Raw genomic sequence first — 24,008 nt, forward strand, 5'->3', positions numbered from 1 at the left:
TGCGGAAGCAAAGCAAGGAAATTATTTGACTGGTTACAGCTTAAGTATCTGCCTTATTTGGGAAAGCTTTGGTGGCTGTTTGTGATTGATTGTCCTTAGATTTCAATTCCTTAACTTTGAGGCATTGACAGGCTTATGTTTGGGTTTGCTTACATAGGCTGCTAAGGCATTAGAGCTCTCTCAGTCTGATAGCCTCATTTAATTAATTTAACAGGATGTATGTTTTCATTTCTTTGGGTATATTCCTAGGAGTGTAATTGCTGGATCATATGGTAAATTTATGTTTAACTTTTTAAGAAACTGCCAAACTGTTTTCCACAGTGACTGAACGATCTTAGATTCCCACCAGCAATATTTGAGAGTTCTAATTTCTCCACATCCTTGCCTTTCTTCATGTTTTGTCTTATAAATTCTCTATCCATTTGAATTATAATTAAATAGAAAAGATACTTTTGTGATTTAGTGATTAATCTGAAGTCTCAATTATATTAAGCAGTCAGCTGTGTACCTTTGGTTTAATAACAGTTTCAGCAATTGGGCAGAATTGATTTATGTTGTGAAACTAATGGTCCAGTTGCCTAGGGATTATATGGTAAATAATTAATGACAATTTACTGCAGGCTTCCTTGTAGAACATACTTTATCCAGCCTTCTGCTTCTACTTCAGGTCATCCAATTATTTAGGAAATGAAAGCAGCTATCTTTAGAAGAGAGACTGGTAGTGGTTGTGTGTGTTCAGACTCTGAAACAGCGAGAGCTGTGATTTATTTATTGTCTTAATAGATATGGTATAAAATGGCTGATGTTGACAGATAGTTATATCAACATAGGCTTTTGTACATTTTAAACCTCCGTGGACTGGAATGCAATAATTTCCTACATTTCTTTTTAGATCGTTCACAGAACACTGGCAGCCATGTTGGGTTCCCTCGCGGCGTTAGCAGTGCTGGCTGTGATTGGCGATGTAAGTTCTAATATTTCAGATCATCGACTACCACCTGATAGAATGTCAGACTCAAAGGCAGTCCAAGAATTAGGTGCTAGCTGGTGATCTTCACTCTTTTATGTACTATTTCCACATTTCACCCCAGGGACCATGCTAGAGGCATGAACTAACAAACTTTATGACATTGATAAATATTTTTCATTTGACTTTATCACATATACACACACACACATACACACACACATGCACATTCATCCCAGTGGTATTATTCTTCATTTTAACTGAGAAAAGGCTCATCGTGGTCACGCATTTGCCCAGGGCCATGTAGCTGAGTGGTGTTAGAGCTGGTTCTGGGTGCTGTCTGCCCTTGGGAACTGGAGGAGGCCATCCTGTAAGGAGCAGAGAGGTGGGAGACAGTAAGGTTGGAGTTCTGTCCTGCAGACATCAGGAGACCCACGGAGATGCATGTTTGGTAAGTGATAGCATCCCACCAGGGCCTGAGTGTGGCCCATCTGGCAGGAACATAGGAATGAATGTAGGAAAGCAAGAGAGGCCAAGTCCCCTCTGGTGATAGAGGCCTGGAGTTATTTGAGAGGCAGTGCTGGAACTGAACAATGTGGCAACACACAGAACTGGATTTGAAAACAGCTTTATAGAATTCAATGGGTTGTTTTGAAAACTGTTAGTAGAGACCATTTCAGTCAATCAAAGAATAATAGCTGGTTTAAAAAACTACGTAGGGGCTGTGTTCAGTTAGTTACTATGTTTTCTTCTTTTTCTTGGCTAGAATTGGTGTAAACAAATGCCAACCCTAAAGGTAAAATGTCCCAGAATCCTAAAACATATATATAAGCCACTGTTGTCTTTATTAATTATTAAGGAGTAGTATAGTAGTAGTTATTTCATTTTAAAAATCATTAACATGGCACCTGGAAGGTGCCTGCTGTGGGAAGCTACTTAGGCCACCGTGCAGTCCTTTCCCAACAACCAGACTTGCAGTGCCCTCATGTTACACTCCATGCTCCCAATTCTCCATGACCCTGGCCTTCCCTATTCTTCAGGGTGGTTAGAAGATGAATTGAGAGTGGGTGGACAGATGGAGAGTAGGACAAATATGTCCTTCAGTTATCATCATTTTGGCCTCATGCGCTGATACCGAGAAAGACATATGTGGACACGACTGACCTCAAGGGCCAATCCTGTAATTCAGGCAACAGTTCTTCATAGAGTTGCCAGGACAGAGTTTATGAAATTTGTTTTTCTTATTACTAAATTTGTAGGCTTGACATTACGATGCCTTGGGTCATGACTGTTTTTCAGTCGTGATATAATCTGATTTCAAAGGCAAATAGATGATGTGATTTTCGACTCTGGCCCAGTGAGTGGGTTTGCTGTGAAGGGAAGCGTATTTTTACAGCTTATCACCAGGGGGATGATGCCCAAGATTAATTGGAAAATCTGTGCTTTGATTGCAGAGACCCAGTCTGACCCATGTGGTGGAGTGGATTGATTTTGAGACCCTGGCCCTGCTGTTTGGCATGGTAATTACAGTTCTCCCAGGAGGATAGGGCTCCAAGCCTGCCATAACCCAGGACCTTCTTTTTTGCTGCTGCTGATAATCCTTCATTATATTAAAGATACTGTGCTGCTTGATAATTAAGGCTTGATTGAGAAGTGTTAGTGCAGGTCTAGCTAGTTTCTCTTGTGGATGAATGGTGCTCTGATCTGGAGAATTTGTCTAAGGCCTGTCTGATGGTGAAATAATATTGCCACTTAGAAAATTTAGCAAATTTCTTGAGTTACTGCCCTTAAAATATAAAACTGAATATCCTAAATAAATGAACCATGTAAGTTTCAGTGATTGGAAAAGTATCCTTAATTATAAGGATAAAGGAAGAAATTATCCATAAGTAATTCGTGTATGCTGATTTATCAGACATTGTCAAGAGGCCACTCTGCTGCATGCAGTGAAGAGTGTCACCAAGTCAACTTACAGGAAGGGAACTTTAAGACACACAAGTGGGCTAGTTTGGGACATGAGTCATAAACTAATTTAACTAGAATAAGTGGAATTCGACAAGGACTTGGACAGCAGTGGGAATGGCTCATGCGTTCTTGAACAGACCTCGCAGCAGCTGAATGGTCTGAAAGAGGGCTTTCCCTCTCTGGGCTAGAAGACCCACTCTGTGTAAAGGTCACTATATAGCCTCATTTTCCTTGCTAACATCTAATCCCTCCTCAGGCTGGCAGTCATAATGGAGGGTCCTGCTACTCTAGGCTTCAGTGTGACCCAAACTAGCTCTGCTTCCTCTGTGGGTGGAGTGTGGGGAGATGGGTCAGTGCTCTGAACCCAGGCTTCATAGAGGAACTAATATTTGGGTTGGGTCCTGAAAAGCACATAGGGTTTGGGCATCTGGAAGGAAGAAGAAAGGCATACCCGATGTCTCATAATTTTTTTTAAATTAAATAAATGGTATGTTAGTCAGCTTGGGCTGCCATAACAAAGTACCACAGACTTGGGGGCTTAAACAACTGACATTTATTTTCTCACAGTTCTGCAAGCTGGAAGTCTGAGATCAAGGTACAGGTAGGGTTGGTTTCTCCTGAGGCTTCTCTCCTTGGCATTGTAGATGGCTGTCTTCTCCCTGTATTGTCACATGGTTGTCCCTCTGTGTGTGGCTGTGTTCTGATCTCCTCTTCTTATAAGGACACCAGTCAGCTTGGATTAGGGCCCACTCTATGACCTCACTTTAACTCAATTACCTCCTTAATATAGTCACATTCTGAGGTACTGGGGGTTAAGACTTCAACATATGAATTGGGAGGGGCACAATTCAGCCCATAACAAGTGGTTTAATTTTTTCTCTCAATTGAAATCAGTTCAGCAAGGTTCTGTGATTCTAGAATTTTGGGGCTGCAGAGAGAGTCTATATAATCAGGCACCTGCATTTTCCACCCTATTTCATGGCAGTCAGCCACGTGTGGGGTCACTCAGCCCAATCCTTGAGTTCCAGTCTCTCTTACATGTTTCTGGCAGCCAACGTGTGGAACAGCTTCCTCACACAGGACCTGTCCCTTCACGTTCATGTGTAGCTTCCGTTGGTGCCCCACAGTGGCTGTCTGGGTTAGGATGAACGTTGGTGGTCATTCTAGACAAGGTAAATATTTGTATTGAGTCTAAACTGACTTTTGGACATTTTTGTTTTGTATGGTTTCTCGGAAAGACGATATTGGGCCTACTATTTTCCAAGTACTTTAATTTACATAATTTTATTGAATTTTCACAACAACCTTACAAGGAACAAAACATTCAGAGGTGAGGTATGACAACTGAAGTGCAGAGGATTAAAAAAATTTTCTGTTCAAGATTGAAGTATTCCTAAGTGGCAGATTCAGTATTTGAAACTGCATCTTCTTATTCCAAGTTCAACACATGGTACATTGCCATTTTAGGAGGTGGAACAGAGAATCTTCCAGAAAGTTCAGGCTGGATGAAATGTCTGGTTGATTAGATTTGGAATAAATGGGACATTACTTTTTCTTACTATCTCAGAAGGTTGTTAACACCAACTCAATGTCATCATTAGAAAGAAACCAAAGTTAATACATTTTCTGGGTTTATAACCAGAGATTCATAATTTTAATGTAATTGCTCTTATTTGCATGTCTTGATCAAATTGGTAACAAAAATCTGTTTAGTTATGTTAGGAAACAAAGTTTAACCCAGTTTTAAAATCTTAAAATGTTTAGTTTTGCTTCTATGGACATTTAGGTGCGGATGGCCACATTCTGGCCCATTTCCTTCCCGGCTTCTAGCTTTGTGACTGTGAGCAAGTCATCTCCTCTCTTTGCCTTCCAGTTTGCTGGCCTATGAGGCAGAGAGTAATAATAACATGTGATGTTGTAAAGATTAGATGGAATGATAATGTACCTTGGACACAGATCCCTGGACAAAAATAGAGGCGCAAAACTGCTAGCAAGAGGGTTCATTCAGGGAGTTTGTAAGTGCACTACACTCAGTGAGAGAACAGAAGCTTGATGATGTTGTAGCTTTCCTGCTGAGGCCAGAGCTCACATTTGTAACTGGTCACTCTGATGTCATTTCGGGAATGTGCTCTGCTAAAAGATTCTTCTTGTCTCCTTTTTCTCTTTTCCCCACAGATGATCTTGGTAGCCATATTTTCAGAAACTGGATTTTTTGATTATTGCGCTGTAAAGGTAGGTTTGATGTGACACTGAATAGTTTGTATTAATTAATTGACATATTTATTTTCCACCATTATGTATTTAGTGAATAAAACTACCATTTAAATCAAATATTTTAAAATTCTATCCTCCTTTTCAAAATCAGTGCTGCCAGGCTAGGTGCAGTTGCCATGCTAAGTGAGGTGGCTCTGAGCAACCCTTTCAGCTTTTCAGTATACAGCTGAAGAAGGAGATCAGGAAAAGAGCACTTGAGCTGAACGTTTGTGTAACATTATTTAAATTGGCAGGTTGAGAGCTTCACATCAAAAACTGTTTCACATTTTAGAATATCTAAATATTTCAAGTCATCAGCTTCTGATTGCTTTTTTGGTGAAATAATTCCAGTGATTATTTTCTAAATATTGAACATATAAACAGTCACTTTTATAACTGGGACCCTGGGGGATCCACCAGCGAGTTCTGACCACCAGGATTTGCACTGATCCTATCACTCAGTGTTGGGGAAAGGAGATTTTGCCATGCCCTGCTAATGCAAGGACTGGTGCTGTGCTTGATATTTTTAGAACTGAAAAGTTCTTTTAAAAAATTATTTGCTCAGGGCTAGCCTGGTGGCAAAGTGGTTAAGTTTGCTTTGTCTGCTTCAGCGGCCTGGGGTTCATGGGTTTGGATCCCAGATGCAGACCAATGCGCTGCTCATCAAGCCATACTGTGGCAGTATCCCATGTCCAGGATAGAGGAAGATTGGCACAGATGTTAACCTCAGGAACAATCTTCCTCAAGCAAAAGGAAGAAGATTGGTAACAGATGTTGGCTCAGGGCCAATTTTCCTCACCAAAAATAAATAAATAAATAAATGATTTGCTCAACAAAGCCCTTTGCAAACTCTGAATGGTAGAACCATGCTATGATTTTTGCTATCTTTGTGCACCATCTTACACCTTCCAGGTAGATATCTAGCCTCTTCCTCCCAATACCTTGGTACTAAAAGTATTCCTTAGATCCCCAAAGATCAGAAGGCTCTAGAGTCACATGGATCCCAAGTCACAGCACAGACTGTCTAACCAAAAGGAGATTGTAAAATACTGGAGGATATCCAAGGGATAGAGGGCCATCACCTTGTGATAAATGAACCATCAAAGGGCACTATGAAGGAGGATCAGAGGGAAGGAATGTAGGCCAAGGTGGATTTAGAATGTCTGGGTATGGCCATCACTACTGCATCTCAGCAGACTTAGGAATCTCTAAGTCTAAGTTTTAATCTACCATGTAGAGTTTATTTGGATCCCTAGTTCTTACAGTCCCTAATGAAAAGTCACATCTATTCTTTGACCCTGCTGATCCTGGCTGTGCCTTTCTGTGGGTATGTGTTCCAGGCATACCAACTATCCCGGGGAAGAGTGTGGGCCATGATCATCATGCTGTGTCTCATTGCTGCCATTCTTTCTGCTTTCCTGGACAATGTCACCACGTCACTCCTCTTCACTCCTGTGACCATAAGGTATGCAGAGTGCCCCTCATGGGCATCAGGCCAGGCTCACAGCAGCGTGCCCACCTCCTTCCCTTCTCTTGTGTGTCCAGCTCAAGCCAGCACGCCCACCAGGACTGGTGCTCTATGCACATGGCCATGGCAGCAGCAGCAGCTGCAGAAATGCTGCAGGAGTCAAAAGACTCAGGCCTCACTGTCCTGCAGGGACAGCCATCAGGCGCCGTCTCTCCCCCTCCACTTGGGCCGATCACAGGCATGGTGGAGTGTGAGAGCTCTCGCCCGGTGGGCAGGAGTGCATGGCAGGCAGCGGAGAAGGTGGAGCAGCCATCTCACTCTTGCTGGGCTCCTCTCCTCTGGGAGGCTTGCAGGGTCAGGGACCTGCTTGGGCAGGCTTTGCGGGGTAACTTTGCGAAAGAGAGATTTAATTGAATTCAGTTCCGTTTCTTTTAATTCTGTCCACTTCATTCATTGGATGTTTCCTGAGCACCACAGACCAAAGTTTGTCTGGAATCTTTAGAAGCTTGAACTTCAGGCCCAGTCATTGTTCAGGCCCCTCCAATGCCGTGGACCTACCTTTACATCCTTACTTTATCTTCTTTATTTTAGAGATGGTTCCCCAGCATATCATGGTCTTCCCCTGCTCGAGCCTATTACTCTGGTGCTCTGCTGGTCCTGGGGAGATTGAAGGGAGACAGGTACCCCCTCTGGGGTGCAGGGGCTAGTGAGAGATCTCAGAAAAGTCACTTCAGCTACATTGATCTGGGTTGTACCATCAAAGGTTAACCCAAGCTAGTGTTTTGAGGATTCCCTGAGATAAGAGACTCGCTTGGACAGGAGGCCAGAGACACAAAACAAATTCAAAGTCACCAGCAAGAGGCTACTTCGAGGGCTCAGGATTAATTCTGGTTGATACCTTTTACCTTTGAACAGTGGTGACTCTTGGAGGAGGAATGAGTTGGAGTGTGGGGTGGGGAGAGGAGGAGGAAGAGTGAAGAGAAGCCAGGCAGCAACCTCTGACACCTCCATGCGGCCTGCAGTGTTACAAGTCTGTCTCTTGCCCAGGCTCCTGCAAACTTGGCTGCATTGTCATGCCCCATGTGCAGGCAGGGATTTGGGGTGAGGGATGCTGGACTCAGCCTTCCAGTGAAGGAGGGGCATAGCACCTCCCAGTACCAGAGTTCTTCTGAGGGTAAATGAAGGATGGAGTGAACACATTTGAAGGGTGCTGTAAACAGTACCATGCACTACTAATGGAGGGCACCAAACCCTGCCCCAGGACACCTCAGAGGGCAAGAGGCAGGCCACACCCTGCCCACCCCCAACCAGTGGGACTCTGCTGCTGATACTGGTTTGAAAACCATAGTACTACCCACATGTGCCAGATCCCAGGACATCATCCTGCTCTCTCATGGCAGCCCAGTGAGGGTATGTTTCTAGGGCTGAGGAGTGCTGGGCACCCGTGTTCCTGGTATCCCTGTACAGCCCAGACAGCCAAGGGTTGTTTCAGCCTTGCTGGGATTTGTTTATGTCCTTACTGTTCCGGGAACTGGCTTTGTAATTTTATGTGAGAGTAGCAATTCCATTTATTAGTCTAAAAATTACCTCTTTCAAGATTCAAGTGTTAGTGTGCTCAGATTCACTGTTTTTTTTTTTTTTTTGAGGAAGATTAGCCCTGAGCTAACTACTGCCAATCCTCCTCTTTTTGCTGAGGAAGACTGGCCCTGAGCTAACATCTGTGCCCATCTTCCTCTACTTTATACGTGGGACACCTACCACAGCATGGCTTTTTGCCAAATGGTGTCATGTCCGCACCAGGGATCCGAACCAGTGAACCCCGGGCTGCCAAGAAGTGGAACGTGTGAACTTAACTGCTGCGCCACTGGGCCAGCCCCAGATTCACTGTTTGTATTACCTCATTATTCATGACTTTGTAAGCTTGATTGCATTCTTCTGCCTTTGTCTGGACTGAGTAGCATTAGTCCTTAGAGTTAAACAGCGAGGCCTATTTAGTTCAGATGCCATCTCTGTGCATGGTCTGGTGGTGTTGATTAGCATACATTAGTTATTTTCTTGCTAGAAGCAGATCCTTGGAGCTTCCTCAGCTGAGACCTGCTGCTGCTGATTAGGATCTGATCCTCTTTTTTGGACTCACTCCTGTCCCTGGTCCCCAGACACAGCTCCCTCCTCATCTTCTACACAGCTCAGTAGGCCAGTCCCCTTCAAACAAGCTGTTGGCTACTCTCTGAGCTGGGAGGTGGTAGGAAGGACCCTTGAGTTCAGCAGGGCCTCCTGTCAGCCTGGAGATACAATGCCTTGTTTCTGTATGGAAGTGGGCAATGCAGATTGGTAGGTGTGGAAGATGTCATGATGTGTTTTCTACACTTTCCTTAGAGCAACGATTCTCAACTGTGTGCTCACTGGACCTACTTGGAGAGCTGTAGAATGCTGCTGCTCAGGCCCACTCCCGAGGATTGATCTGTCATGGGCCAGGCAGCCAGACTTTCAAAGGTTCTCAGACAAATCTAGTGTGCAGCCAAGATGGAGAACCACTGCCGTAGAGTGTGTGCCCCTTCTCTAAGGAAGTCCATGGGTAGTAGTTGAAGGGAAGGGGTAGGGGACAGCTTGGGCCCTCAGCATCTGATAAAGGGAAGGTAGGTAAGGGCCTAGATTGGCAGGCTTGGTGTGAGCCACTGGGCAGCGGTGCTTTCTGCTCTGGCAGAGGAGATTAGACCTCTCCACCCCTGACTTGGAGAGGTCTGATGGCTAGTACCCACTCACCTGTGCCAGGGCCTGTCTTCCAGTGGGGGCCTGCACACAGCGGACTGTGCTCCCTCCCGACCGGTGGGGGGTGGGGCAGGGGTACATTTTCACACTGGTGGTTCAGATGGTTGGTGGGATATCTTTTGGAGAAATGTAATTCTGAGAGTCAGCTATGGCCCGTAGCTCTGTAGTGTTGTTGCCGTAGTCCATTCCCCAGCATTGCCCTTGTCACAGGTGTGTGTGTGTGTGTGTGTGTATGCCTCCCTTTTACAAGCAAGTGCTTTAAAAGTATTTAGGTTGCACATGGGACTTTCACAGTGTTAATAGTGGGACTACTTTCATTTTCTTCCATTCATCACAGATTATGTGAGGTTCTCAACCTTGACCCAAGACAAGTCCTGATTGCAGAAGTGATCTTCACAAACATTGGAGGAGCTGCCACTGCCATCGGGGACCCACCAAATGTCATTATTGTTTCCAACCAGGAGTTGAGGAAGATGGTATGTACCAGTATAACAGGGTTGCTTCCAATAAATATAGACCTCAAGTTATTTGCCCGCTCAGCATCCTACACAACGTGGACTTCTTTATTAGAAATCAAGTCCCTCTATGTCACCTCTTCACAGTAAGTGCTGTTGGTTAAGAGTGGGAAGTTAGGTGACTGATCCTTCAGTGTAGGATTAAGTGGTCTGAACTGAATTCGTTCTCCTTCTGATAAATTTTTAAGGAAATGTTTGGATAGCATATATATTTAGTCACAGTATATCATATTAATGGAAACTGAGGTTTCTTCCAACTAATATTAAGAATAAAATGATCTATACCCTCTCGCTTTTCAACTGTGGTGGATAAATTCACTGATGAAGAACTTAAGATTTTTTTTTCAAAAGGATCGGGAAATGAAGGTCTTTATGAATTTTTTTAAAGCTCTTATAAATATTAATATATAATTTCTTTGTACACTAAAATAAAGACAAAGTATTAAAGAGAGTATATAGTATTTTACATATCTTGAGTTAAAATAAGAATTATATAATTAATTTTCATTTATCATTCTTTGGTCATTAGAATTTTCTCAATAGCTCTTTTCTGAACAGTAACAATGCTCCCAAATTGGTGTCATTTATTGTAGATGATATGTTTATGTGTGTGTCCATGAATGTGTCAGTGTGTTTGTGTGTGTGTCTGCTGTTTTCCATAAAAACATTTAAGTCTTTGAGAGTTCATGGTTCTAAGGTGTTGATAGCCATTTTGTGAGCCCACCATGATCTAGAGATTCAGGGTATAACTTAGACACTTTGACTAAACTTCAGTACTCCCTAGTTACCCTGGAAAACCAGCTGACAACACTTCAGCAGTCTTACTGCAGGAGTGAGGAGTATGTCCACAATCATTGTCACCTTAGAGCACATTAGAAGGTGGTAGAGCCCCGTGAGCTATCTTGGGGCACCTATCATCCAGGATGGGCCTCATACACATGAGAGACAGGTATTTTTAAAGAAAAATATTGTTTTATTATTTTTATCCTACAGTAATACCTTTATTGTAAAAAATAGAAATCACACAAACACACATACAGAAATAAAACTGTCATAATCCCACCACCCAGAGAGAAATCCTCTTAATATTTTGGTGCATATAGTCTTCCAGAATGTTTGTATGTGGATATACATGGATAAAAAAAGATAGCATGGCTTCTTCTGTGGCCAAGATGGGACTGGATTTACCCTCTTGCTTGAGACAGTCAAAAAGAAAATAAACCAAAAACCAAAAACAAACCAATATAACAGTGGTAATCAAGATATTGGACACTAGGCAATAAAAGGACAGTGATCTCTGAGAGATGGGATGCAAATGACGTGAGCCCTGTAATTGCCCCAGCTCACTGCCTTGAGAGAGTTTCCAGGATGCAGTGCAGGGAGAGATAGCCTATCAAAATCTTTGAGTGGGGGATAGGGCTGAGAGTCTGGACAGACCAAGGTATTTAGAATTTGAAAGACAGTACTACAGAGGAGAGAGCTGCACAGAGAGGGAGAACCCCAGAGATCTGTAGAGAGAAGCTACCCAAGGCCAAGGGAAGAACAACCCAAAAAGATTAGAGGGAAGAGTGCTTGACAAACACAGGATGAGGAAGAGTGTCTGTTCTTGCCAGGAAGACTAGAAACCTTTTAATTCATGAGGCATTAGGTAGAGTACGCAAAGTGTCTTGCTTTGTATTGGTGAGTAATTAGCTCCAGATTGAACACGTCTCTGGTTCTACCTAATAAATCTTAAAATCAAGACCTGAAATAATTAAACTGTTTCTAAGTAGTTTAACTGCATCCAAGAATGAGCCTCAAGAGTATATATAGGAATACAAAAATATCCAACAACACACAGGGTAAAATTCACAATGTCTGGCATCCAATCAAAGATTACCAGGCATGCAAAGAAGCAAGAAAATATGACCTATGACAAGGAGAATATGAATCATTTGGAACCAACCCAGAATAGACACAAGTATTAGAATTCATAGAAAAGGGCATTATTACTAGAACTTTGTTCCAGATGTTCATTAAATTAAGCAAAAACATGGAAGATATAAAAAAGGCCTGAATCAAACTTCTAGAGATGAAAACTATGTCTGAGATAAAAATACTCTTCTTAAGATTACTGGCAAATTAGGAATTGCAGAAGAAAAGATTAGTGAACTTGAGGACAGAGATCCAAAATAAACCAGAGTGAAAAGATAACAAGTAATGAAAAGATAAAAAAAAAGAGTGAGCTAAGAGAAAACTTCAAGTGCTCTAATATTTACATAGTTCTAGTCTCCCAGGGAGAGTGAGGAACAGAAAAAGACATTTGAAGAAGAAATGGTCTAAAATTCCAAATTTTATGAATGATAGAAACCCACAGATTCAAGAAGTTCAATGAAGTCAGAGCATAAGAAACATAAAGAAAACTACACTAAGCCACATCATAATCAAAGTGTTCAAAAAGCAATGATAAAGAGAAAATCTTTAAAACTGAGCCCCCACACAGAGACATGTTACATGCAAAGGAATAAAGATAAGGATGACAACATTTCTCTTCAGAAACAATGCAAGTGAGAAGATAGTGCAGCAACATATTTAAAGTACTGAAAGGAAAAATTGTCAACTTAGAATACTATATCCAGTGAAAAAGCATTTTTCTTATGTACAAAAAATAGACTTCTTCTCATGTACAAAAGCTGAAGGAATTCATAAGTGGCAGACCCATGTGGCAAGGCACATTAAAGAAAGTCCTTAAGGCAGATGGAAAATGTCACTAATGGAAACGTGGATCTCCACAAAGGAATGAATAGTACTGGAAATAATAACTACATGGGTAAATTCATATACATTTTTTCTTATTATTTGAATCACTTTAAGAGATAATTATTTAAACAAAAACAATGAGTTAAGGCATTTGTAAGATATGTCTAAGTAGGATGTATGACAATAGCATAAAGGCTGGAAACAGAGAAATTAAAGTACATTAATGTTAGGTTCTTACACTATATGTATATTGGCATAACATCACCAATTAGACCATATTGGTATAATACATCAAAGTAGACTGTGACAAGTGAAAAATGTATACTACAAACTCTAAGGCAACCGCTGAAAGAAAAACAGAGTAACAGCTAATAAGTCAACAAAGAGTATAAAGTGGAATCATAAATAATATTCATTTAATGCAATGGAATGCAGAAAAAGAGGGAAAAGGAGGCAAAGAACAGATGGGACAAATATAAAGCAAATTGTAAGGCTTAAACCTAACTATATGAGCAATCACATGAAGTATAAATAGACTAAATATCCCAAATAAAAAGCAGGAATTGTCAGATTGAACAAGCAAGCACAATTCAACTATATGCCACTTACACACACTTAGAGTGTATATTACCAGGATAAAAACAAGACATTTCATAATGATAAAGGGGTAAATTCATAAAGAGGACACAGCAATTCTAAACATTTATGCAACTGGTGACAGAGCTTCAAAATGCATGAAACTGGAAAGCTGCAAAGAGCAACAGATAAATTCTCTATTATAGTTGGAGGTTTCAGTACACCTCTTGCAATAATTGATAAAACAGAAAATGAGTAAGGAAATATAAAACTTCATCGGTATTATTAACTAACTTAATTTACATTTATAGAAAATTCCACTCAACACCAACAGTGTCTGTATTCTTACAAAGTGCGTACAAAACACAGACCAAAATAGACCATATTCCGGGCCATAAAAAATCGTAATACATTTAAAAAGAACTCAAGTAACACAAATATGTTCTCTGTTGAATTACCACAGTTGAATTAAATTAGAAATTAATAACAAAGATATTTGGAAAATCCCCAAATATCTGGAAGCTAGCACATTTCTAAATAATCCAAGGGTTTAAGAAGAAACTGAAATTGGAATTGCAAAGTATTTTGAATTGAATTATAATGAAAACAAAACATATCAAAATTTGTGGGATTCTTCTAAAGCAGGAATCAGCAAACTTTTTCTTAAAAGACCATATAGTTAATATTATAAGCATGTGGACCATATGGTCTCTGTTTCAATTACTCAACTCAACTCAGCATGTAAGCAGCCATAGACAATACATAAATGAATGGGCATGGCTGTGTTCCAGCCTGCAAGTGTGGTTTGTTGGTCCCTGCTTTAAAGCATTATTTACAGGGAAATTTATACTGCTAAATACCAATATTAGAAAAGAAGAATTGTCTAAAATCAATTACCTCAGCTTCCATCATAGTCAGTTAGAAAAAGAAGAGCAAATTAAACTAAAAGTAAGCAAGAGAAAGAAAATTACACAGACCAGAGTGCGGAAGAAAAAAAAAATAGAGAAAATCAATGTAAGCTGAAGCTGGTTCTTTGACAAGATCAATAATACTGATAAACCTCTGGCCAAACTCATCACTTGGAAAATAAGAGAGAAGACACAAATGACCAGTATCAGGAATAAGAGAGGTTACATCACTACAGAGCTTATAGACATTAAAGACATTGGTAGGGATTGTTATGGACCACTCTATGCCAATAAATTTGACAACTTAGATAAAATGGACAGTTTCCTTGAAAGACACACTCTACCAAACCTCACTCAAGAAGAAGCAGACAACCTGAGCAGCCCCATATCTATTAAAGAAATTGAATCTGTAGTTAAAAACCTTCCCACAAAGAAGAAAACAAAACAAAACAAACAAACAAAAAACTTAGGCTAAGATGGCTTTTTTGGTGAATTCTATCCGATATTTAAAGAAGAAATGATACTATATTACCAATTCTACACAAAGCTTTAGAGTAAGTTTAAGAGGAAAGAATATTTCACAGCTCATTCTGTGAGGCCCTGATACCTAAACCAGACAAACCCAGTACAACAAAACTATTGACAAATATCTCTTGAGAAGATAGATGTAAATGTAATTTTTTAAAAGTAAGCAAATCCGAGTTAACAATATGTAAAATGAATAGTATGTCATAACCAAGTAGAATTTATCCTAGGAATGGAAGATTGGTGTACTATTTGAAAAATCAATTAATGCAATTTACTAACAAACTGAATGAGAAAATCCATATGATCATCTCAATAGATGCAGAATAAAAATTTGGCAAATCCAGCATCCATTACTGATAAAATATCTCAGTAAGCTAGGAAAAGAAGAGAACTTCACCAGCCTCAGAAAGAGCATATATGAAAAGCCTACTTAAATGTGAAAAACTGAATGCTTTCTTCCTTAGATCAGAAACAAGACAAGGATGTCTGCTCTCACCACTTCAATGCAACATTTTACTGGAGACTCTAGCTGGTAAAGTAATGCGAGAAAAGGCAAACACATCAGAAAGGAAGAGTTAAACCAGTCTTTATTTGTAGATGACGTGACTGTCCAAGTAGAAAATCTGAAGATCTACAAAAAAGCTCCTAGAGGGACTGGCCCGATGGTGTAGTGATTGAATTCGCCTGCTCCACTTTGGCAGCCTGGGTTCATGGGTTCAGTCCTGGATGTGGACATGCACACCACTCATCAGAGCATGCTGGAGCGGCATCCCACATACAAAGAAATAGAGGACGATTGGCACAGATGTCAGCCCACGGACAATCTTCTCAAGCAAAAAGAGGAAGATTGGCAACAGATGTTAGCTCAGGGCCAATCTTACTCACCAAAAAAAAAAAAAAACTCCTAGAAATACGAAGTCAGTTTGGCAAGTATGGATATAACATCAATGTACAAAGATTAATGTTTTTGTATATTCTAGCAATAAACAATCGGAAATTGAAATAAAAATGTCACTTACAATAGCATCAATATATAAAATACTTTTGGGTAAATCTGACCAAACATGCAAGACCTGTATACTGAAAACTACAAAATATTGTAGAGAGTAATTAAGGAAAATCTAAATAAATAGAGATACATACTTTATTCATGGGTCAGAAAACCCAATATTGTTAAGATATCAATTCTCCCCAAATTGATCTATCGATTCATGCAATCCCCATCAAAACCATAGCTGGTTTATTTTTTTTTAAAGAAATTGGTAAACTGATTCTAAAATTTATGTGGAAATCCAAAGTATCCAGAATCCCCCAAAACAATTCTTAAAGCAAAGAATAAATTGGGAGGGCTAGTGCTACCTAATTCCAAGACTTATTATAAAGCCACTATAACCAAGACAGTGTGGTACTGTCTTGGCATAGGTTCCCATATACCTCAACAAATAATTTTTGACAGAGGTGCAAAGCCAATTCAGTGGAGAAAGGGTAGTTTTTTCTACAAATGTTCCAGACAAATGGATATTCATATGCAGGAAAAATGAACTATAATCCACACCTCCCACTTTATCCAAAAATTAACTCAAAAGTGGATCATAGACATAAAAATAATACCTAAAACTTTGGGATTTCTAAGAGCAAACAAGTTTTGGTAGAATAGGTACAGAAGTAGTTCATGTGAGGGTATGGCTACTGTATTTCATTAGTCTGTTTTTAGAACTTGGCTTTCAATTTCTGTTTTCCTCTTCTTTTTATGACAACATTTTGCTGAATGTTGCAATAGCTTAGTTGCCCCTGACCGGCATCACGTTAGCATTATTGTAAATTCCTAGGCATGATATTTTTCTTGGGCACAGATTGAGTTAAGCCTGTCCTTCCAGGCCTAGGTCTGAATCCTCTGAACTTAACAGTGGAATGTGACCCGAGACAGGCCCTGGGTCCTGCATCTCTACTAAGCCACATAGAAAGCTGAAGGGAAACAGCAGTCTGTCAAACTATTCCTACATTTTTCTATGGTATGTTGACATGCTGTTGTAAATATCCAGAGTTTAAATCTGACAGTAAGGGAGAAAGGTGAGGTTTTTGCAAAAATGCACAGAGCGCCCTGGACGTGAGCACTCTTTCTGATTGCCCTGAGGCTCACCCTAGGCTCCTCACATAACTTTGTGCAAAAGTGACATCCTCTGGGGACATGGCCTTAGAGTTGTCTTTGTTTTACTGAAGATGGTATTCCCTGTCTTCTACTTAATGACTTTCCATGAATTTTTGGGTTAAACTATTTCACAGAAAAGACATCTAATGAGTGGCCTTCTGTGGATAACCAAGAGTGGTTTTAATTCATTTTATAGTAGTTCAGAGATGAGGGAACACTTCATTGTGTGGAGACACAAATAAACTCATGGTTCCAGGGATGATGTCCTCAGCAGAGATTAGTTTATAAAGCCTTAGTATCAGTAGTGACAGCACAGCCACACATTTGCATTACATGATGGACACATTTATTCTGCATTATGCAATTGTTCATCAATGAAGTGAAATAGGAAGAAAACAGATTATAAAATAAAAATTAATTTTTAAATTAATTTTTAAAATATTCAGGAAGAAAGTTAATACTCAATGTGTAATTCAGATGAGTAATAAAACACCAGTACTAGACTTTGAAACAGTAAAGAAGTCACATCTGAAAAATCTTCCACATTCTCTGTCTGAGGATTAGGCAGAAGTTACAGGAAGTTGTGAGGAAAGTTCTTCTGACTTACCATTTCCACATCCTGCTCACTCCTCCCACGTCTCTTGGGATAGCTTTCTACCAGTACTGAACAGGTTGGTGGGGAAGACCTCCAGGGTGTACTACATGGACAATCACTTACTCCCCTGACCCCAACCCTTCCTGGGGTGGGCATAAGTCTACAGCGCTGTAGGGTCTCATGTGTAACCACACATTATCTCTTCATCTCCCAGCAGGCTAATAGGGATATAGTCCTCCTTTGCTGGTTACAGTTGCTCCTTTATGCCTGTTCCTGGGAGACTCACCAGTGATGAACTCAATCATTCAACTGTCTTTTAAATTTGAAAAGTCTCAAGGGGAACTCTGTCCCCTGTGCTTCTCAATGGCATCTCACAGGTCAGAGGAAGGCATTACCTGTTGTACCCCAAAGATGTGTGTGTTAGGACATTCTTCAGGCCTTTCCCAAGGGCCCCACGCACTGTGCATGCTGGGACGTTCCTCATAGCTTTCCCGCCATGCCCTGTGTGCTGTGCATGCTAGGACATTCTTCCACTGCTCCTCCACCGCTGTCTTGCTCCACTCCAGCAGCTGACAACTTTGATGCTGTCACTCCCTGCTGGTTCTTGTTCTACCTCTTAGTCTCCTTTCAGGATTTTCTGCTTCCATCCACCTCTTCAATAACCCCAAAGCCTTGAAGTTATGCTTTTTTGACCCTTTTCCTCTGGGATCAGCATTCTCTAGAGATGCTTGTGCCCTCCATGGACTGTTCTGTTTCCTGCATTTTGGTTTTGCCCTCTTCCGTGTCTCTGCCAGAGACTCTTACCCCCTCAGATCCGCATATGCCATAACCTCTCCTACATGTTCACTGGTACCTCACATGAAGGATGTCCCACACCCGTCCCTTCTGTCTGTCATCACACCCACTCCTGCAGTGCTGGGGTCCTCGTCTTGCTGGGTCTCCAGACATGACTATCCTTCAATTACACTGTGATATTTACTAAAACATTCAATAGATTCAGTTAAACTCTTAATTAGAATTTCTTTGAGTTTTTCACTCAGAAGAATTCAAGAAGCCATTTTGGCTTTAACCACCTTGCTACAACCCATTCGACTGTTTTGGTTTGTCACAACTAGCCTGAAAGCCTTGTCCCTAAAAAATGATATTGGTAGGCCAGGAATTCCTCAGCCTGATCACCCTTAAACATATGTAGTTTATGCATCTGTGAATGTTCTAATCTGATTCTGGGGGATTCTCCTTGGTTGTTTTATATGCCTCAACATTTGACCACTTACTCTATCAAATGAGGACGTTGTGGGAAATTAAGAAGAAAGCGGCTGAGTGGAGCCAAAACCCAAACAGTACAGAACAAGACTTAGTGGGGTGAAATAAAACCAGCACCTTGTGGACAGGGCTGCATTTACACACTGTATTGATGTAAGTGTAATAGTGAGTGTTTTGTTACTGAAAACATTGAGAGGAGCCTGGGAAATTATAGAGAAGTGTAACAGCAGCAGAGAGGCCCAGATACATGCACCAAATACTCTTAGTGAAAACATTTGCATCCCACTGTACATTGCATCTGCCTGTATAATTTCTTAAAATTTTTGCTTCAAGTTTTCCATTCTGCATTGTTCTTACATGATAAATCCACCCATTACAACTCTAGTAGCAACCAAATATTCCCACTCACTGCTGTGTTATTTTGCTGTGTGTCACTCCCAGGACCCAGTGAGTCCTTTCCTTTCTTTAATCTACTCCTCACTTTTTTCTTCGATAGCCTCATAATTTCTAATGGGACAAAACTTTATAGTGATTATGTTCCAGAATAACCCAGAATTACTCAGGATACAAGCTCCTCTGCCTTCATGGGCTCTTTGCTCTAAAAAATATTAATTATATTTCATGACTGAGTTAGTATAAAGAGAAAAACATTAGTATTATATTTTAAGTCATTTTCTTTGACTCAAAAGATCTTTGTTTGTTTCTGATTTTAGAAGCAATTAAAAGATTTTAAGGGGCCCCGAAAAGTATTGTGGACTTTTTTTTGAACCAGATATTTGGGGCATGGTTTCTATAGATAAACACAAAGTCCAAGGTAATATCCTCATTAAAGAACTACCAGAAAAGTAGTTCTTATATGGCCATTAAAACATGGCCATTAAAAACATTCCATAAGTCCCTCCTCTCTGTAGATGTCCTTGGTATCTATATATGAATAAGCTCATATAGCTCCATCTGTAGTTCATGATGCTGTTTTCACTGGATGTGCAGATAACTGCCGGAGATTAAGAATTTCCAATCATTGTCCACTGGCAAGCCTAAATTTTGACACAACTTATTGATAGTGGCTTCTAGTTGTGTTGTATCTTTAGCAATGTTATAGGTGGTTTCAGATCTTTTCTGTAAAGTGAGGGGGACAAATAAGTTAATTTTTTTATTGAGTTCATAATAGTTTACATCAATGTGAGATTTCACTTGTACATTATTTCTTGACTGTCACCACGTAAGTGCTCCCCTTCACCCCCAGCGCCCCCACCCCCCTTTCCCCTGGTAACCACTGAACTGTTTTGTTTGTCCCAGTACTTGTTTATATTCCACATATGAGTGAAATCATCTGGTGTTTGTCTTTCTCAGACTGGCTTATTTCGCTTAGCATAATTCCCTCTAGGTCCTTCCATGTTATTGCAAATGGGATGAATTTGTCTTTTTTTCTGGCTGAGTAGTCTTCCATTGTATATATATATACCACATCTTCTTTATCAGTCAATGGGCACTTGGGTTGCTTCCATGTCTTGGCTCTTGTGAATAGTGCTGCAATGGATGTCGGGGTGCACGTGTTACTTTGGATTGTTGATTTCAAATTGTTTGGATAGATACCCAGTAGTGGGAGAGCTGGGTTGTATGGTAGTTCTATTTTTAGTTTTTTGAGGACTCTCCACACTGTTTATCATAGTGGCTGCACCAGTTTACATTCCCACCAGCAGTGTGTGAGGGTTCCCTTCTCTCCACATCCTCTCCAACATTTGGTATTTTTAGTCTTAGTGATTATAGCTATTTTAACAGGTGTAAGGTGGTATCTTAGGGTAGTTTTGCTTTGCATTTCCATGATGATTAGTGATGTTGAACATCTTTTCATGTGTTTATTGGCCATCTGTGTATCTTCTTTGGAAAAATGTCTGTTCATCTCCTCTTCCCCCTTTCTGATAGGGTTGTTTGCTTTCTTATTGTTCATTTGTGTGAGTTCCTTATATATTATGGAGATTAACCCCTGGTCAGATAAATGATTTGCAAATATTTTCTCCCAGTTGGTGGGTTGTCTCTTTGTTTTGATCCTAGTTTCTTTTGCGTTGCAGAAGCTCTTTAGTTTGATGAATTCCCACTTGTTTATTTTTTCTTTTGTTTCCCTTGTCTGAGTGGACATGGTATTTGAAAAGATCCTTTTTAGTTCACTGTCAAAGAGTGTACTACCAATATTATCTTCCAGGAGTTTTAAAGTTTCAGTACATATCATCAAGTCTTTGATCTATTTTGAGTTTATTTTTGTGTACGGTGTGAGATAGTGGTCTACCTTCATTCTTCTGCATGTGGCTGTCCAGTTTTCCCAACACCATTTATTGAAGAGACTGTCTTTTCTCCATTGTACGTTCTTGGCACTTTTGTGGAAGATTAGCTGACCGTAGATGTGTGGTTTTATTTCTGGGGTTTCAGTTCTGTTCCATTGATCTTTGTGCCTGTTTTTCTACCAGTAGCGTGCCATTTTGATCACTATAGCTTTGTAGTACATTTTGAATTCAGGGATTGTGGTACCTCTAGCTTTGTTCCTTTTTCTCAGGATTGCCTTAGCAATTTGGGGTCTTTGATTGCCCCATATGAATTTTAGTATTCTTTGCTCTATTTCCGTGAAGAATGTAATTAGGATTCTGATAGGGATTGCACTGAATCTGTAGATTGCTTTGGGTAGTCTGGACATTTTAACTATGTTTATTCTTCCAATCCATGAGCAAGGAATCTCTTTCCATCTCTTTAAGTCATTATCAATTTCTCTCCATAATGTCTTATAGTTTTCTTTGTTTAAGTCGTTCACCTCTTTGGTTAAATTTATTCCCAGGTACTTAATTTTTTTAGTTGCAGTTGCGAATGGAATTATATTTTTGAGTTCTCTTTATGTAAGTTCGTTATTGGAGTATAGAAAAGCAACTGACTTTTGTAAGTTGACTGTGTACCCTGCAACTTTACTGTAGTTCTTAATTATTTCTGTGAGTTTTCCAATGGATTTTTTGGGGTTTTCTATATATAAGATCATGTCATCTGCAAACAGTGAGAGTTTCACTTCTTCACTCCCTATTTGGATTCCTTTTATTCCTTTCTCTTGCCTAATTGCTCTGGCCAAACCCTCCAGGACTATGTTGAATAAGAGTGGTGATGGTGGGCATCCTTGTCTCATTCCTGTCCTCAGGGGGATGGTGCTCAGTTTTTACCCATTGAGTATGATGTTGGCTGTGGGTTTGTAATTTAAGGCCTTTACTATGTTAAGGTAATTTCCTTCTGTCCCCATTTTTTAAGAGTTTTTATCATAAATGGCTGTTGGATCTTGTCAGATGCTTTCCATGCATCTATTGAGATGATCATATGGTTTTTATTCCTCAGTGTTGATTGGTTTGCGAATGTTGAACCATCCCTGTGTCCCTGGTATGAATCCCAGTTAATCATGATGTAGGATCCTTTTGATGAATTGCTGAATTCGGGTTGCCAAAATTTTGTTGAGAATTTTTGCATCTGTGTTCATCAGCGATATTGGCCTGTAGTTCTCCTTTTTTGTGCTGTCCTTGTCAGGCTTTGGTATCAGAATGATGTTGGCCTCGTGGAATGTGTTAGGTAGTGTTCCATCCTCCCTAATTTTTTGGAATAGCTTGAAAAGGATAGGTATTAAATCCTCTCTGAAAGTTTGGTAGAATTCCCCAGGAAAGCCATCTGGTCCTGGGGTTTTATTCTTTGGGATGCTTTTGATGGTTGTTTCAATCTCTTTCCTTGTGATTGGTCTGTTCAGATTATCTGTTTCTTCTTGACTCAGCTTTGGGAGGTTGTAAGAGTCTAAGAATTTATCCATTTCCCCTAAGTTATCCATTTTGTTGGCATATAGTTTTTCATAATATTCTCTTATAATCCATTGTATTTCTGTGGAGCCTGTTGTTATTTCTCCCCTTTCTTTTCTGATTTTGTTTATTTGACCCTTCTCTCCTTTGTTCTTTGTAAGTCTGGCTAGGGGTTTGTCAATTTTATTTATCTTCTCAAAGAACCAGCTCTTTGTTTCATTGATCCTTTCTACTGCCTTTTTTGTTTCAGTAGCATTTATTTCTGCTGTGATTTTTATTGTTTCTCTCCTTCTGCTCACTTTGGGCTTTGTTTGTTCTTCATTTTCTAATTCACTTAGGTGTAATTTGAGATTGCTTATTTGGGAATTTTCTTGTTTGTTAAGATGTGCCTGTATTACGATGAATTTCCCTCTTAATATGGCTTTTGCTGCATCCCCTATGAGTTGGTATGGCATGTAATCATTTTCATTTGTCTTCAGATATTTTTTGATTTCTTCTTTAATTTCTTCAATGATCCATGGCTTGTTCAATAGCATATTGTTTAGTCTCCACATCTTTGTCCCGGTCTCAACTTTCTTATTGTAATTAATTTCTAGCTTTATAGCATTATGATTGGAGAAGATGCTTATTTTTTCAATTTTTTTAAATTTGTAGAGGCTTCTGTTGTTTCCAACCTATGGTCTATCCTTGAGAATATTCCATGTGCACTTGAGAAGAATGTGTATTCTGCTGTTTTTGGATAGAGTGTTCTATATATGTCTATTAAGTCCAACTGTTTTAGCTTTTCAGTTAATTCCACTGTTTCCTTGTTGATTTTCTGTCTGGATGATCTGTCCAATGATGTGAGTGTGGTTGAGGTCCCCTACTATTATTGTGTTATTTTCTTCTATTCTATTTTCTTCTATTATTGTGTTATCTTCTTTTAGGTTTGTTAATAGTTGCTTTATGAACTTTGGTGCTCCTGTGTTTGGTGCATAGATATTTATAAGGGTTATTTCTTCTTGATGGAATCTCCCTTTGATCATTATATACTGCCCCTCTTTGTCTCTCTTTACCTGCCTTTTCTTGAAGTCTACTTTGTCTAATATAAGTATTGTGACAGCTGCTTTCTTTTGTTTGGCATTAGCTTGGATTATTGTCTTCCACCCCTTCACTCTGAGCCTGTATTTGTCATTGGAGCTGAGATGTGTTTCCTGGAGGCAACAAATTGTTGGATCTTGTTCTTTAATCCATCCTGCCTTCTGTGTCTTTTTATTGGAGACTTCAATCTGTTTACATTGAGGGTGATTATTGATGTATGAGGGCTCAATGCTGTCATTATATGACTCTTTTCCAGTTTTCTTGCATTTCCTTTGTTTCTTGTGTCATGCGTTTTGGCCTACCCATTGAATTATGCGGTTTTTTAAGGTGTGTTTCTTCGTTTTTTCCTTATTTCTTATTTGTGTCTCTGTTGTGCTTTTTAGTTTAGTGGCCACCCTGAAGTTTGTTTTCAGAATCTCGT

At 39.9% G+C, this 24,008-nt stretch overlaps 1 protein-coding gene across 6 annotated transcripts in view; it reads left to right on the top strand.

The window, feature by feature from the left end:
* The window catches only part of OCA2 (OCA2 melanosomal transmembrane protein), a 358,682-nt gene that overhangs the window by 105,341 nt on the left and 229,333 nt on the right, over window positions 1-24,008 (top strand). For all 6 annotated transcript variants that reach the window (XR_006887681.1, XR_006887683.1, XM_046655122.1 and 3 more), the window contains 5 exons: window positions 893-964; window positions 2,422-2,487; window positions 5,108-5,164; window positions 6,526-6,650; window positions 9,760-9,898. Coding sequence is in view for 4 of the 6 variants with exons in the window: in XM_046655122.1 (XP_046511078.1) it covers window positions 893-964; window positions 2,422-2,487; window positions 5,108-5,164; window positions 6,526-6,650; window positions 9,760-9,898 (459 nt within the window). In the remaining 2 variants the exon portion in view is untranslated. The remainder of the gene's footprint in view (window positions 1-892; window positions 965-2,421; window positions 2,488-5,107; window positions 5,165-6,525; window positions 6,651-9,759; window positions 9,899-24,008) is intronic.

The sequence above is a fragment of the Equus quagga genome, chromosome 2 (genome assembly GCF_021613505.1).
Source record: "Equus quagga isolate Etosha38 chromosome 2, UCLA_HA_Equagga_1.0, whole genome shotgun sequence".
NCBI classification, from domain to species: domain Eukaryota; kingdom Metazoa; phylum Chordata; class Mammalia; order Perissodactyla; family Equidae; genus Equus; species Equus quagga.